General features: G+C 46.4%; 4 protein-coding genes across 4 annotated transcripts; 2 read left to right on the top strand and 2 right to left on the bottom strand.

The window, feature by feature from the left end:
- Positions 1 to 6,407: 6,407 nt before the first annotated feature.
- On the bottom strand, positions 6,408 to 7,536 carry F5Y00DRAFT_260707 (Homocysteine S-methyltransferase; the record flags this gene model as incomplete). Its single annotated transcript, XM_048011062.1, has 2 exons — positions 6,408 to 6,548; positions 6,610 to 7,536. The coding sequence occupies 2 exons, from the start codon at positions 7,534 to 7,536 to the stop codon at positions 6,408 to 6,410; spliced, it is 1,068 nt and encodes a 355-aa protein (XP_047866339.1).
- A 1,056-nt stretch (positions 7,537 to 8,592) lies between these two features.
- On the top strand, positions 8,593 to 10,689 carry F5Y00DRAFT_233257 (uncharacterized protein). The gene has a single exon (XM_048007286.1). It carries the CDS (start codon positions 8,694 to 8,696, stop codon positions 10,584 to 10,586), a length of 1,893 nt encoding a protein of 630 aa, XP_047866338.1. The 5' UTR covers positions 8,593 to 8,693; the 3' UTR covers positions 10,587 to 10,689.
- A 1,158-nt stretch (positions 10,690 to 11,847) lies between these two features.
- F5Y00DRAFT_268524 (uncharacterized protein) lies at positions 11,848 to 13,371 on the top strand. Its single transcript, XM_048012272.1, has one exon. It carries the CDS (start codon positions 12,025 to 12,027, stop codon positions 13,300 to 13,302), a length of 1,278 nt encoding a protein of 425 aa, XP_047866337.1. The 5' UTR covers positions 11,848 to 12,024; the 3' UTR covers positions 13,303 to 13,371.
- Positions 13,372 to 13,814: 443 nt separating this feature from the next.
- Positions 13,815 to 14,424, bottom strand: F5Y00DRAFT_268520 (uncharacterized protein; the record flags this gene model as incomplete). Its single annotated transcript, XM_048012271.1, has 1 exon — positions 13,815 to 14,424. The coding sequence occupies exon 1, from the start codon at positions 14,316 to 14,318 to the stop codon at positions 13,815 to 13,817; it is 504 nt and encodes a 167-aa protein (XP_047866336.1). The 5' UTR covers positions 14,319 to 14,424.
- Between the last annotated feature and the right edge of the window lie 2,182 nt (positions 14,425 to 16,606).

Here is a 16,606-nt window from a genome sequence, read left to right as displayed (position 1 = left end):
CTGTTTTTTCTCTTTATCCTCGCCTTCCCACTCTTTATTCTATTGTTTCTGGACTCTTCCCTTTTCTCTCTCGTAGTTCCGCTTCCGCCTATTCGCACCTATCATATCTCCATCCACCGACCCTCGGCCATGCGACATGACATGGCTTATAAATCAAATTATTTTCTCTTGTTTTCCTTTTTTCTTCGTCTCGTGCTTCGGTAGAATAGTTCACGAGCCGTGATGCATACATAACTAACCCGTGTTCGTTTTCGTTCAATGCAGAGTAGCTGTTGCTGTTACTCATTTGGCATCCATGCAGAGAGTTGCGGCATTTCGTATCACGTACAACTAACACCATGAACAATTTTAATGCCGATCGTAGTAGATCCTACAACTCCATTTGACACTCCCAATCTCGTCATTCTGACCGCAGGACGACTGATCGTTTCCGTGTTGGTTGGATGGATGGTGTAAACCGAAGTTGAACCGTACATCCAGTCTGGAATTGCTGGCCTTCCGTCACACCTTCATCTTGATTTTTCTTCATCTTTTATCAAATCAATTTGAATGTGTAGTTGGACAGGAATGTAGTCAGACCATCTTTGTTTAAACTATCTGGTATTACTTGCTTAAGTTTATAGAGATTCTAATGAACCAGCTTAAAGCTCGACGAATATAGTACATCTTCAATTATCCTTCGTTGCAATACATTACGTCCTAATCAGGTAATCAAGAACCTCTTGAAAGCCTCGTTTGAGCATGCGGCTCTTTGGTAGTGCTATAATGTATGTCGAATTAAGCTTTTGGTTGCATTGCCACGGTTCTCTAGTGGCCCATCCCCAATCCTGGCTACGTATTACTGTATCAAACCCAGATCGGTACCCTGGATGCGAGATATGCCGCTGCAAGATGGGCGTAGGCCGCGTGGCAAGTGGAGGGAACTGCCGAGAGGCTTAGAGAGGCTTAGCTAACAAGGTAGAGGGGGGGATCTCGAGCCAGTTTCCAGAATACGCGGAAGAGGAGAGCGATGATAGGTTTCCATTGGAAGATAGAGTCAAGTTTTGATAACATGTCGCGCGTCATGGGTCCCAAGGATCGATCCCCATTAGAACTTCTGGTACTAAATTCTTAGTAAATCCCACGAGTAACTGCATGGTGCCAGTCTACTTAGAGTAGGTATATACCTCCTAGGTAGGTAAGTAAGTAAAAGGGATAGATCCTATGCTTATATGTAAGTATTTGCTCCCGAAGAATAATAAGCTTAATGGATATGCGTACATGCTTCCCGGAGTATAGGAGCTTGCTTCCCAGGAAACATGATCAAATATTTATTAGTTACTTACATTCCTTGTAAACGTTACAAATTGGCCATATCCGATATCATACGATCATACTGATATGGGCTATCTTTGAGCTCTAGAGAAGCCCTCCCTTTGGACAACCCCTAAACCTGAGGATAGAACAGGTCACAAGGACATCAGATACCCTCCAGGGGGTTATTTAGCGAGTTTAGGGCGAAGTATTACTTTAAAAGTCCCTTTAGCTACCACAAAGCCGAAGATCCCTGCTGTTTCCGCTGTAATGTTCCCTTTCTTAGTGAGCAATGTATTTGGTGGGTTCTATACTCGAGTATTAACACCATCCATCTACTACAGTTGCATAACCCCTTATCCTATATTAGAATAGGCCTTGCATCTATATATCCTCTGCTACGTACCTAAGTAAAGTATGTAGGTCCTCGCTCTTTAAATCTCTAACCCACCTATCTATACAAGTACAAATTCGGGAATATCATTTCAACAACCGACGCCCCTATTTTCCACACGACCATATCACATACGCGCGAATACTAGCTATACGAAAATATTACTACTAGTTAATATTATACAGCTCCTTATGACACTTGATTTGCACCTGGCGGTTATAGCCCCTAAAGCATACACCCGTAAATGAGGTTTCCCTTTTTTGGGCGGGCACCACTTTTGCCGCGCCATACCTTATGTGATGCCATTTTCAGTTATTAACTTAGTTCTGAAATACTATAATATTATAATATAACCCACATCACCCGATATACGTGGAAAATAGTCCTGGGTGAAGGTAATAGGCAAGTTTTACATTAAACGAGCTATTACTACCCTGCATTTTATTTCAAACATGATGGTATGTTCGTTTGTATAAGTTCTTTTTCCGTAACAGACAACGTATCTAAATCTCATGTAGTTATTATAATTATCTTGAAGGCTCGGTGTAGTTATATATGATAGTGGCCTCCGATCATATCGATTTGATCTTTGACAACTCGAGATCAAAACGTTCAACGACGCAAAGATATCTGCTATGATTGACATTTACTGCTTGGTTAATACCAGGTCTAACAATAGCCCGACCAAACAACTCGTCGTGGAAAAGAACCTCGCGCCGACTGAAAAGTACTAAATGGGAGCTGATATCTCTTGTAAATTATCACTTTCACATCAACCATCTAAATACCTTAGGTACATAAAGCATTGGGCAGTAGATGATTGTGCTATATTTCGAACGAAACTAGGTAGGATCTAACCAAAAATACATAAGTCATACAGATATAATGATCATGTTGTACGGTATTGTACAGTGAGTAAATACGGATTCGATGTTAGCCTTGCTAATGGACGGGTTTGAATATAATATGTTATATCATATCATTGCGGCTCGTGCGTAACGCTCGCATCACACCATTGTCACCTGGGAATATTCCGGGTACCGTATTGTATATAGGTCGGATGATGTTCGTTCTACTACTTGTTAAATCTTTTATAACAAATCACGTTAAAATGGACATTTTCAGATAGCATACGACAAAAGAGCGAGTTGGTTGGCTGGTCTGAAGTAATAAATTATTTACATTATTAAGTTGACATCAAAGGTCATGTAAGAAGGCCTGAGCTCCTCAGAGCAATCCATAGCTTGGAGCTGGCAATATCTCTTGCATATAGAATAAGAGTGCAACTATAGTTTTCTGCGTGAACAAAACCCCGTTCTTTCTGTACCGTGGTCCGCGTGGCGGCGTGACTCCATCAGCTCGTCCTGAATAACCCAAATCCCGTTTAGAAGAGGCCGAAGAAGACGGCAGCAAAGGCGATCAGAGCACCAGTAGCGCTTGATCCGGCGATGGCGGCACCGGCGGTAGGGATGGCGGTGGGAGCCGGGTAGGTCGAAGAGGCCTCTCCGGTAGGGTATCCAGCAGTCTGGCTCGGGACACTGAAAGTTGTGTTGCCATAGACAGTGGATAGAGTTGCAGGGCCGGTAGAGGGAGAAGGGTAGGTAGCGGCCGGCTGGCTGGGAGTCTCAGCGGGATAGGTGGGAGCCGGCTGGGTGTTACCCTGAGTGGGGTACGCAGGGGTCTCGGCCGGGGAAGAAGGAGTCTCAGCAGGGGAGGAAGGAGATCCAGCAGGAGATGAGGGAGCCTCTGCGGGGTACGAGGAAGCCGGCTGGGTGTTACCCTGAGTAGGGTACACAGGGGTCTCGGCCGGGGCAGAAGGACTCTCAGCAGGGTAAGACGGAGAAGAGCCTGCAGGGGAAGAGGGAGTTCCGGCAGGGGAAGAAAGAGTCTCGACCGGATAAGAGGGTGTCTCCGCAGGGGAGGAAGGAGATCCAGCCGGAGAAGAGGGAGTCTCTGCGGGAGATGAGGAAGCCTCTGCGGGATATGAGGGAGCCGGCTGGGTGTTACCCTGAGTAGGGTACTTGGGAGTCTCAGCCGGAGCAGAGGGAGTCTCCACAGGGTAAGACGGGCTTCCGGCAGGATACGAGGGAGATCCTGCGGGGTAAGAGGGAGAACCGGCAGGGTAGGTTACCGACGGGTAGGGAACAACGACTGTGGTGGCTGATCCAGCCGGGCAGTTAGTGACACTGGGGGCGCATGAGGTGATCGTGGAGATCAGGGTCGTGTACTTGGTTAAGGTCGAGTCAACAGGATAAGTGTTGATAGCGGTGGTCGGGTAACTAGGGGCGGAAGCGTTCTTAGACCCAGTAGGATAGACGGGGTAAGAGCCACTCTCGGACTGGCCACCAGTCGGGTACGAGGGAGTAGAGGCACTCTCAGATTGACCACCGGTTGGGTAAGAGGGAATAGAGGAATTCTCGCTACTGATAGGGTATGGGGCAACAGAAGGACTCTCCGATCCAGTAGGATACGAGGGAACAGGAGCACTTTCAGACCCAGTAGGGTACGAGGGAATAGTAGCACTCTCTGATCCAGTAGGGTATGAGGGAACAGAAGCATTCTCAGATCCGGTAGGGTAGACAGCATAAGAGCCACCCTCAGATTGGCTGCTAGTAGGGTAAGAGGGAGTAGAGACGCTCAGGGTCGGATAACCGGTGCTGAAAGACGCCGTGGGGTAGCCAGTGGCGCTGTAAGACTCGGTCTCGGTCTCCGGGGGGCAGTCATCCTCCTCGGAGCTGGTAGATGAGGCACTCGGGTATCCAGCTGAGGAAGAGGGAGTGATGACGGGGTACCCGCCGGCGGAAGAGGGAGTGGTGACGGGGTACCCGCTGGCGGAAGAGGGAGTGGTGACGGGGTACCCGCCGGCGGAAGAAGAACCGGTAGGGTAAGGAGCCGAGGTAGCGCTGTAGGACTCGGTCTCAGGATCAGTAGGGTAGTCGTCCTCCTCGGGGTAAGAGGTCGTGGGATAGTTGGCGTTTACGGAAGCGACCAGCAGGGCGCCGGCGCTAGCATACTTCAATAGGCGAACCATCTTGACTGGCTAATTTTTCTTCTTCACGTACAAGCGAATGACTGAAGTTGGACTGATTAAGCGATTGATATGCTCACGAGAGGAGGCGATTGAGCGTGTGATGGGAGAGCAGGAGGAAGCAAGACTGGATGCAGGTTGGACAGCTTAGGGTTTATAAAAGAAAAGTACTGCCAGACTCTTGGAGTCAACCATTGTCTTCTTTCATACCGTTCCGGCAACCTGGTTCGTTTGCCAAGATCTCCTCTTCGCGGGTCACTCTTTCGGACCATTGCAGTTTATTTAGAACATGCAGGGATCGACAATGCGGACATAGCCAATGTCAATTTCAACTGTGACTGGACCGCAAGAGAAAGACTCCACGAGGCGTGATATGCAGGCACCGGTCAGGGGTGAAGTAGGATGATGAAAGAAACCCGATGTATTACATGTGACCTAGTTGGGCAAGTCAGGCTAAGAACGCGGTCTCGCAAGATCCTTCGATCTGAAAGAAGAAAGAAATGCCCGCATTTCTGGAATAGTGTATTTGAAGATATGTTGTTATTGGCGGAATCGTAGATGAACTAGCTGCTCATCCACGCTGCTCAAGCCCGCCTCGCGCTATTGACATTCATGTCCTTGGCTTAGCAGGCTTCCCCTCTATGTGGCTACATCAATAGAGAGGGCCTTGGTTGTACACAGACAACTGTCCAGAGAAATGTTAGCCACGTTACGTACCTCTATGTATGCACATCACCCATCTTTGTACATACTTACGTATGTAGATATCTGTATCTACCTAGGTACACTAGGATGGCAAGATGGATGACACATTAGATATCGTGATCTTGACTCGTAAATCTCATGTATTACCCCTGGCCTAATGCAGGTCTCTTTCGTCATGGCTTATCTGGAATTTACGACGAGCAGACGGATCTGGGCTAGTGTTAGACGTGGGGGAAATACACCGAAGCCCGAAGCTGAATATCGGTAAAAATCATAGTATTGGTACATCAACTGAGCCGTAAAAGTGGCGGAAGAACACATCGGAGGCCGAAGAAGGTCATCTAATATCACATAACTGCGGAGTTACGGGTACGGGCTTTTGACACTTGACTGGCATCGATCAGAAAAGAAAGAAAAGAAACATTGATGTTTCACAATATGTACATTGTTCTGAACGACTTATCAAGCTCAAAACCCGGAAGCAGAAGCAGAAGCTCATAAGCGGTAAAACATAACGTAGCAAAAAGAAATATAAGGAAATTCCCAGGTACGTACTGAATGAAATAAGATGTCTTAAATCATGAATTGTCGATCAGTAACGGTATATCGGGATAGAATATATCGATTACGATTGCAGTTCTTGTTACGGTTAATAGCCGTTAGCCATCTGTTCGCTTTGTTTAAAAAGAAACACGAAGCCGACAAAGAACAAGGGCATGTGCGGTCTTGGTGGTATTCATGCGGTATGCATGGCAACTTTCTCGTTCGTACAGGGTGATACATGGTTTAATATATCTCAAGGAAAATAGCTGTTACCAGTTGATTGGATTGCGGCTCTGTGCCGGCTCCGCTCTCTTTCCTTGGATAGAAAACGAGGGGAAAATATAGCAATCCCGATGTTCATAGTATTTATTAATAATGCGCATACCGGAACACAGCCGAATAGCGGACGAGGATTTTGATTGGGGATCGCTTTGATAATACTAGTTAGGTATCGCGAATAATGGCACGAAGCCTTTTGATGTTGTCATGGCTGGCCTTGCAACAACCGCCAACCACAACGGACTTCCAACACTGCTGACTTCGAGCGTGAGCGACCACGTCGGCAACTTGATGCTCCCATGAGGTCTGGACGGATAATTAGCTCCCTTGCTTGAGACTGCATAATCATGTCTCTGGTGGCACTTACCAAGGGAAGTGGTTGGCTGGTTGATACGCGCCAAGTCTTTGTTGTCGTGTCGTAAACTTCGCCGTTGGTTCCGTCAGGATAAAGAACCAGGCTGGGTTGGGTTTCGAGTTTACCGGTACTTGCTAATCGGGAAACAGCACTTTCATACATATAAACCAGTTCGGCGACCTTGGCCGCCTTTGTGCAATTGATGCCAATTCCCCATGGTGTAATATCCGAATAGTCTGAGCTCAGGAGCGCATCGACCACTTGATCAACAAAATTACCATCGGGGAGAGTGTATCCATCACCAGGAAAGACACAAGATATCCAAAATGGGATATCCCCGTGGAGAAGTGAGGGCGTATTTAAATCACCTGGTGGTGCACGCGTGAAGAGCTTCCTGATGGCTTTGATTTCATCCAGTCTGGGGACAGTTTCGAATGCGATGAATCGAATACGAGATCCAAGGCGATCGATCTGATCGAATAATTGAAAGCGATCCTTATGCCAATTGAGAAGCTTTTCTAGCGAGTCGTGTTCCTCATCATATTTACCACTATACTCTTGACTTGGAATCATCGTTGCTCCATACGGCCCGAGACTTAGAGCAATGTGAGCATCAGGGACCTTGACTTCCTCGGCAATAGAAACAGCAAGATTTAAGAAAGGTATAATTTCATCACGGGAAATACCTAGTGGATGATCGGGAGTTTTGGTTCGTGCGAAGGCCTCCGCAGATACTTGATATGTTGCTGTGAGCAATATATCGACGGGGACACTACCAAAATCTCCCTGGCATGAACGGAGGGTCTCGGGATCATCAATGAGAAGATGAGACGACCATAATGGGGTATTTTCATTAAATTTGACGCCGTACTTGTCCTCGAGAGATGTTCCTAGCCCTCCATCGAGGAACAACACAGGTGCAAGCTTGTCCTGTGCCATATCGTTATTTTCCGTGCGCAACTCTTCCCATAGATATAGATAGATATCATATATAGCATTCAAGGAGGGTAAGCTGAGAAGAGAAGTTCGTCCACTATTGGCGGTGTCAGCAAGGACTAGATATGTAGCGAATAGGCTAATTCATGACGAAGTATCAGCTTGAAATAGTAAGGCTAGCGATGTTCGCAAATTAGACGCGTAAGACGCGCATGGTGTAGGTATCACGTGTAGGTTATATTGTCCACACGAAATAAGTTGATGTTTAAAGGTTAGGTAGACTTTGACACTTCGACGATCCAACGATTTGATAAGAGATCGGAAGGTCGGCATCGTGGGGGAACCTGCAGCCCTGGAAGCGGACACTCATATCGGCAGGGAACACCTTGCAACGCCACATGGATGCACCTGAATCCATTGAGTTTTCGGAAAGGACCAACGAAATTCCCGGCACTAGACATGCATCTTAGGCGGATCATTACCAATGGATTGGTCTGATTTGCCCGAGGCCTCCGCTAAGCTTTAGTTATCCGTTAGGTTCGTTTGCTTATGACCTATGTACATCCTGACATGTATGTTGCAATCTTCACAGCCACAATAACCCGAGTACAACTCTGATATATGGGTACATGTGAGATGCTGATGAGCAGAACCCAACCGGCAAAGCGGCATTGATACATGCGATTCCTAGAAAGAACAAAAATTAAAAAACACATTTGACGCGCCGTCGCGCAAATGGATTCAATTTTCCAATTCCATCTCCTCTTCTCTTCAATTGTAGTCATCAATCGTTAAGCCCTACTCTATTAATCTCGCGCGTTTTGTCATCTGGCAAGGTGAGGCGACCCAGAAACAAGCCAGAAATTAAGCTTTCCTTTTACTTTTTTTTATTTATCGGTTCCTGTCCCTTTGTCATTCGAGTCCCACTACCAAGCAATTCTCCAAACTACAGCCGCCGCCTTGGCATCCATCATCGCACTTCCTTTTTGGAATTTCGAACCACAACAAGGATCTCGCAACTTAACGAACAGGACGGTTTCGTCCGCCTTCGCTCCTGTCTTCGGAGCTGGCAGATAAACCAATCAACAGAAAGTACCGCTCTTGACATCATTCGGTATTAAGTGCTTAGCGTTTAGCGATTAGCGATTCTGCCACCCGATATGTCTGCTCGCGTCGGAGAGGAGGCCGATTCGACGCCTCGTAGCCAAGACCCGGTGTCGCAAGAGGGCGCTAACGGGGTCAATGATGAGAAAAATGTTCGACAGGTCTCCGACGACCATCCAACCCCTGAAGACGGAGCTCACCCGCGTCCCGACGCCGATAATGAGAAGCCAGACGGTCCTGTTCCTCGTAGCAGCACATTTAAGCACAAATTTAAGGAGCAAAAAGAGAAGATCAAGACTAAAACTAAACCTCCCGGTGGCTTTGATCCCACTCCAATCCCCGATGCTCCCCCGGGTTATACCGTGAAGTTCACATTTCACCGCGCCGAGAATCTGCCTGCCGCCGACCTTAGTACAAGGTCGTCAGATCCCTTTCTGACTGCTACTCTAACAACTTCACTACCCAAGAGACATAAGGAAGACCCAGATCTCGTCTATCGGACGCGCACGGTTAGGAAGACTCTTGAACCTCAATGGGAACAGGAATGGATTGTAGCCAATGTCCCATCATCTGGATTCAAGTTGAAGTGCCGTTTATACGACGAGGACTGGCCGGACCACAACGATAGACTAGGCAATGTAACCATTCTAGTCAACCGCGTTAGTGAGGATTGGGAGGGCTTTGGACCCGAAGCCAAAGAATTCGAGGTCAAGAAGCGCAGTGGTAGCAAGCGTGCCTACATCCTTAAGGCCTGCATGAGCGCATTCGCTAAGGATGTCTCATTAACTCCGAGGCTATATGTAAGTGCTGTTGTTCTGGGCAAGTCGGATCCGCCTTACGGCCAGATGTACACCGTCGGTCCAACCTATTACTTCCAGCACTTCTCGCCCATGATAGGCCGGATGATGGGCATAAAAGTGAATAAAGACGAGACTAACGACTCACATGACCATGATGCGAATGTGGCGACACCTGCGTCTCGGGATAATAGCAAGCAGGTGGAAAGGAGGACTCAGAAGTACGATTTTCAGGCCAACGAAATCCAGCTTGCCGGTCCGGTCCCTGAAAAACTATACCACAGATATGTCGAGTTCCGGCCTATCATCGGTCTCCTGTTCAGGAGTCGGGGCCTACGCGGTAAGATTTTGAACAAGGCTCTTCACCACCAGCACCACCGCATATACAATTTCGATAGTGGTACGCTTTTTGGTACCTTCGAGCCGTGCTCAGAGGAGGCCAGTCGTCAATTCCTGAAGATGGCACATTTCGACGAAGGTGGGCGGATATTCACGTATGTCATTACTCTGGATGGAATCATGAGGTTCACAGAAACCGGAAAAGAATTCGGTATCGACCTTCTCAGTAAACATACCATGCATAGTGACGCCGCCATATATATCGCTTGCTCCGGAGAGTTCTTTATCCGTAGGCTGAAAAAACCTAGGGTAGCCGAGGATCCTGAACCTGGCGAGCCTACTCATCCCGAAGAGTTCATACAGGGCGGACCACCCAAGGAGCCTCCGCCGACTAAGCCCGAGTATTACCAGTTGATCATCGACAACGATAGCGGTACTTATCGACCTGATAAGTCGGTGCTACCAGATCTGAAGAAGCTGCTAGAACGTAATTTTCCCGGCTTGGGCATCGTGACGTTAGCGTGCGATGATCCGGAAGACCAGAAATTAAAGGCGGCCCAGGTCAAGGTGAAGAAGAGGGAAGGCCGCGCGGTTAACATGGTGCTGAACCGTAGCCCTAGCGCGAGCTCGTTCAGCTCCGACGACATCAGCGACCTCGAGGATATGGAACGATCCGGAGAAATAGGACGTAGGAGTAAAAAGGAGAGAGCGTTGGACCTACTTGAGGAACCGAGACGAATCAAGGAGTTGGCACGTAAAAAGCACGCAGATGCAGTATCAAGTGGACCGAGCGGCAGTGGTGCGGCCACTTAATGAGTCGATCTTTTTTTTTTTTTTTTTTTTTTTGATATCCCACTTTTCCTTGCATTTGTTTCTTTTCGATTTTCCAATGTGGGAATCGGCAACCGGTCGCTTGGCTTTTCGAATATAATGGGGGCTGATCTGGCTCCAGTCAGTAAAAAATTCTGACTGGTCAACTTTTTCATGACGATCTTCTACATGAATTTTGATTCCCCGGTTGTTTTCTCTCATCGGATGGAACGCGTCTCACAACGTGGGCGTATTAATACCTATGATGCTTTGTAATACCTGTTCATACTCATGTTCATACTCATACTCATTCTCAAGTTGAATTAGGCGAATAATGAACCAATGAAAATTCCCTCTGTTTACCTACATACCTATCAGTCTATTTCTAGTATTCCTTATTCCTGTTCCGTACTACCTATCGGAATCTAGACTCTATGGGCCTTCATACGTCACTAACGAATTTCAGCTCCCCACTTGGTAAGGGGATAACAGACGTCTGGGCTTTAGCGACATTCGAGACCACAACTTTAAACTAGCCTCCTCGCCCTAATTACGTGCACCTAGACGGTAGTGCCTACATCGTGGGCTTATGGTGGATATACTACTTGGTGTAGTCGAATGTAGCAATGTGCCGCGTCGTTCACCACGTGCCGGAGATTAATTATGTGGTTCTAGATGGTGTAGCCGAATCGTCAGCAATGAAACGCCCTTATAAGACGGATCTTCCATGTTACGCGTCGATATTAGGTCAAATGACGGTTTTTTTCTAATAGCTGGTTGCCCGAAGTTCCACATGGCGATTACCTATAGTGTTCTTAATCTTCAACTAGTATTTTAGTTCAACTCGCTACGAAGATGTCAGACGAGCCTATTAGTCTTGTTCCGTTCTGTCATAGCAGCTAGTTAGTCTCGAGCTAAATGAAAATCTCCGTCATGTCACAGTTTTGTGATTTAATCCTAGAGACGAAAGGAGTCACGCCTAGGATATTAATAGGTATGGCAAGCGACTCTCGCCACCCTTAGAATTTTTCGAAAGCTGATTAAAAGTGCCTATATTTGAATACTACCTGGGTACCTACCTAGGTAAGGATCTAATTATCAATTCACTTATATCTATGTCATATGACACTTCAATTCCGAGCCTTTGGATTTGGCCGAACTATTCAGTGTCCTCCAGTCATGTTTTCTGAGTTGTTATGTTTGATAATTAAGATGACTAGGAAAATATTCATGACGTGTATCGCACTAATGTTAATATCACGGCGGTCGGAATGGGTATCTGGTTTGAATACAGTACACGTCTTGGGAACTACGCAAGTAAGCATTCGCATTTAATGGCTCCAAATATCTTTTTAGACCAGAGAATTCTCTAAGGTTCAGTTAATATACTACCCTTGGCCAATTTCGTATTTACATTTATTTCAACATTTATCCCTAAGCTATGGACGGGAAATTCTCACATGCCCGTGAAGCCATTGCCTTCGCCCGCAAAAATTCGACATACTACAAGCGGCTATACCAATCAGTACAGCAGGATGAGCCAGATCTAGAGGACTTACCAATAATCTACCCAGATGAGTATTGGAACTCGGCAAGAACTGACCTTTCCAGTGTCATGACTGGACCATTCACCACCGGGAATATTTATTGTATAAGCGGACCTAGCAACAAGCTTGAGACCCTGCAACTATCAAGAGAAGAGGAATTCAAGCTCTCCAGGACTAAGTCTATTTTATGGCGAGGAATTCTTGATCCTGAGAGAGGAGAGCGTATTGTGAATATTATGAGCCCCCATGACCTTCGTCTCGGCTTTTGGGATACGGTAAACACGTCTAATGGGATGGTTGCCCCAGAGTCAGGAGTCCAACTGTTCATATCTAACGAAAAGACAATGGACAGGATTATAGAGGAAGTCGAAAGATTCCAACCCAGCGTGGTATTTGGATCGCTACCCGACATCATTCGGCTTAGCGAACACCTTGGCGAAAGGCATAGCACATTGCCATCGGTACGAGTCGTACTATACCTTGGAGGGGCCATACCCAGGGGTATTACCCAGTCGTTACATGATGGATTCCCGAATGCTAGATTGTATCCGCCGCTGTACGCCAAACCTCAGCTAGGCCCCCTGGGCTTCCCGGGTGCCATCCCAACCGGAATTTACCGGGATGTCGACCCAATATATAGGGTATGCGATTATGTTGCGGTCTTAGAAATAGTGACGGATGATGGTATCGTCGTTAAGGAAGCGGGTGTCAAAGGAAACATTGTCGTCACGCATCTGATACGCCGCTTGCAACCCCTAATACGATATCCCATCGGCGACGTCGCGGAATGGGTAGACTACGGCTCTCGAATTTTCAAGTACTGCGGCAAGGCATCGACCAAAATCAAGGTCGCTAACACTATCTTGGACTGGTCTACCTTGAAGGATATCACTAGCGACGTCATGAAGACCGATGTTAGTGGGCGATTCCAATGTATTCTGCGCCTTCAAGATAGCTGTCCAAAGCTTGTTCTCCGGCTGGCATATCCGAAGCCATCAGAAGCGGGAGAACTGCGCCATAATATCGAAAAGGTACTATGGAACACATCTTCGACATGGAAAAGCGATCGCCAGGCAGGTGCTATTTTATGCCTTCGCTTGGAGTGGGTCGATGATATACTACTTTGTGTTGGGGAAACTGGAGAAGTACTCGATGTAGTGGACGAGCGTTAGGAAATATCCGAGAAGTAAATCCAAGCAGCCGAACCACCAGATACAAGTGGTAAACTAGGGCATATCCGCAACTAGTCTAGAGAGTACAATATTATAGGAATAATTTCAGACATGATGCTTGCTATGTATAAATATCACTTAGTCGGGAATTCCACCCCTATAAAATCAAAGTCATTTACTTCAACACATATCTTCTTACAGATATATCCTGTTACGGTTTATACATGATCTTTAACAGCCGTAGTAGGAGTCACTGAAGAGTGAGGGTATTACGTAAGTAATGTAGTAGTATATTGTGTGACTATTAGGAGAGTAAGTTCTAGCTATCTATCTAAATGAGTGTATAAATAGGGTAGCATAGCTAGCCCTGTATTCATCCCTAACGGATCCTTTTACGAATATAACCACCACATCAAGCCTTATAGATACTTCTACGTATTTTCTCTTTGTTCTTTTCTATATCAAGTAGTCAAAGAGCAAAAGTCTCAAAGTGGACTAACTCACCTCGCCATTTAGGGACCACGGAGATTGACCTCTTCGAGTTCAAAATCATCTGGGTGTGTAAGTGGCGGCGACCTTGGGGATCTTTCTCTTTCTCCGTTGGCTATGTTGGTATATGCGGGCTTTCTTCGCAGCTCTGGGGTACCCATCGCACTATCAGTAGTCTGCTGCCTCTGCGTAGTCGGGCGACCATTAGGCTCCTGCACGGGTTGATGGGCTGGCTCAGATACGGTAGGTTGAAGGGGTACTTGCGAGCCAGAATAGGGGCTGCTGGAAAAGTCAAATCCTGAGAAATCATTGGCGTAGGACGGCGGTGGTTGTTGCGAAGCCTGCTCGCGGGCTTGCGTCCGAGCTTCGAGGTCTTGCGTGGGTAGTTTAGTTGTTTTGCGGCGAATATAGTATTCGCAAGAGATCACTGTCGCCCCAATACAAAGAATGATACCAAGAACAGTTCCAGCAGCAATCAATGCCCCGTTCAGTATATCTGTAGTATGGTCCTCGTTATTAACAGACATCTTGGTTGACGGTTTGTGGTTTTGTCTTGATAAGTATAACTTTTGAAGTAAGTTTCAAAGTGTGATATCGTATGTTATTCGTTGCGAATGATGGAATAGAATGACGGGGAACAGATGATTGCCAGGACCTTGGCCTACATGATATACTCAAACCATACGAAAGACAAGTTTCGTATCAACTCAAATATTTGCAAACCTTACCGTCGTTCAAAATCAATTTCAACGTTTGGAAATATGACAGAATGTATAAGATATTGATATAAAACTATTGTATAAAGTTTACATGAAGTCGCTGGTTGTTAATGAACAGAAGCTTTGTTCGGGTTTGAACGTAGTGTTTTTTATATATTAAGTACCTACCTGCTAAATACTGTTAACTTACTAGTAAAATCTTCCCAATTGCCTCCTTGGTCGTCCCCTATGTGATCGTATTGCATTGTTTAATGGTATCTCCTTGTGCTTCCGAGGTACGACAGGGTCTGAGATAGTTACCCACTGTAGAGCTGTAAGGAGTATGTAGCACCAATCAATGCTCAGCTAAGACTTAGTAATTACCTATCATGGAAAGCTGCAAGCAACCCTGGCCAATCAGGTCTGAAGATACGCTTTTGTGAGACCTTGTCAGTGCCATCGAGTTATCTTCTTACCTTACATACATACATGCAGCTCATATTCTTGTCTTTTACGTATGGTTAGGCAACGTTTACTTCGGATACTACTTGGGTTGTAGTTTAGGCCCGTACCTTATCTACCTTCGTGCAGTTAATCCCGATTGTAAAACCTGGTAAGACAAACCACACCACATTACCTACCATCTCCTTGCATAGATTCATATTATCATGCGTGATGCCAAAGAAATCTCTGTGGATTAGTAGCTATATTTTCTTCCTTACCGTCTTAACAGCTATTAGCAGTAGAGAGGCCATACATAATATGGAATTAAGACATCTGAAGGAGTCCTACACATGTAGGGTGAACATGGAAACTCTGGGCTTCAATGCATTATCATGTGGAACCCGGCCGGCCTTTACGAGATGCACGATAAGAAGCGTCCCTCCCCGACTTTGCTCAATAGGAAACGTAATAGCTCGATAAACAGAGGAAATGTGAGATCACAATACGTAGCATCATTGTAAATTAGTCCAACCGTTGTGGGACTGCTAACTTCCTCAAGTCTACGTGAATAGCATCGTTGCATCAACCATATCTATAGCGACTAATACAAGATACAAAAAGACTATACCGAACATTCGATGATGGCATTGATGGGGAAATTTCGGCTTGAATTGCAACTAGTAAAAAAATATTTACCTTCCAGATACACATATCGAGCTATATGGGGTACACTAACATGGGGCTGGGAGTTGGACCTTATTCGGGAAGGTAGCGGATCGTCGGCTTGTGACCTGTTTGGATCGTTTAGAGATCTAGGCGCGCACTTGGGGTTACGCTGCTGACTCGTGGAACGCTATTCTATTTTCCGATCGATGGAAAAACAGGGGAGAGATGGGTATCTCGAGAGCCTCGCGCCCTGTAATTTTAGGAATAATGATGCACGTCAGACGGGTCCGTCCGACGGTGATATTCTCCCTCCTAACGGATATGAATTGGCCGGAATTAGTACCGAGCTCTATGATGGTAGTTAACGCATTGCGGCGGCATTTCGTACGGCGCTAAGTATCTGGAAGAATGTAATCGAGCTAACAGGTATTTACTTGGATGCCGTTAGGGCCCTTATTTACGATAGTTATGATGACATCTCCTAAAGTTATTGCGGTTGTGTTGTAGGTGACGCTGGGTTGAATCTGGACCTGGCGGCACACGTTGCCGGATACCGTTCGGACTGGAGACGGGTTTATGAATTTACTTGAAGAGGGCGTGATCTTCACTCGAATCTTTACAAGGGGGAGGCTGGAGGGGAAGAAGCCCTGTTGGAGATTTTCAGGGCTGGCCGTCCAAAGCCGTGTATTGTCACATGCGCTATCAACTTACCGCGCGACAGCTATCTTTGGTACATGAATAATGCATGCATCTGCAAGTTGTTTGCGAGTTGGGTGTTAGACGCCTCAACGTCTTATACAGCACCGTCGTAATGCGGGGCAAGCGCGGTACTTCTGAGTGATCACCGAGGGGACTCCTCCGTAGTTCTCGGCTTAGTCCGTCCCGGCATTCGATGAGTAATTAGTCCCTGGTTCGGACGGGATCTTAGATAAGCTTAATATAGTTATAAGGTCAGTCAAGTTATGTATAAAGTTACCTAATGTATAATATATTAGAGATCGATCACG

The sequence above is a fragment of the Daldinia vernicosa genome (genome assembly GCF_022497035.1).
Source record: "Daldinia vernicosa strain CBS 139.73 unplaced genomic scaffold F5Y00scaffold_15, whole genome shotgun sequence".
Classification (NCBI taxonomy): Eukaryota; Fungi; Ascomycota; class Sordariomycetes; order Xylariales; family Hypoxylaceae; genus Daldinia; species Daldinia vernicosa.
Note: the sequence above shows the minus strand (reverse complement) of the source record. Positions and strands in the feature narration are given on the sequence as shown.

Bases quoted from the DNA above. Each gene is read 5' to 3' on its own strand.
- F5Y00DRAFT_268524 (XM_048012272.1), top strand. From the start codon at position 12,025: ATGGACGGGAAATTCTCACATGCCCGTGAAGCCATTGCCTTCGCCCGC.
- F5Y00DRAFT_233257 (XM_048007286.1), top strand. From the start codon at position 8,694: ATGTCTGCTCGCGTCGGAGAGGAGGCCGATTCGACGCCTCGTAGCCAA.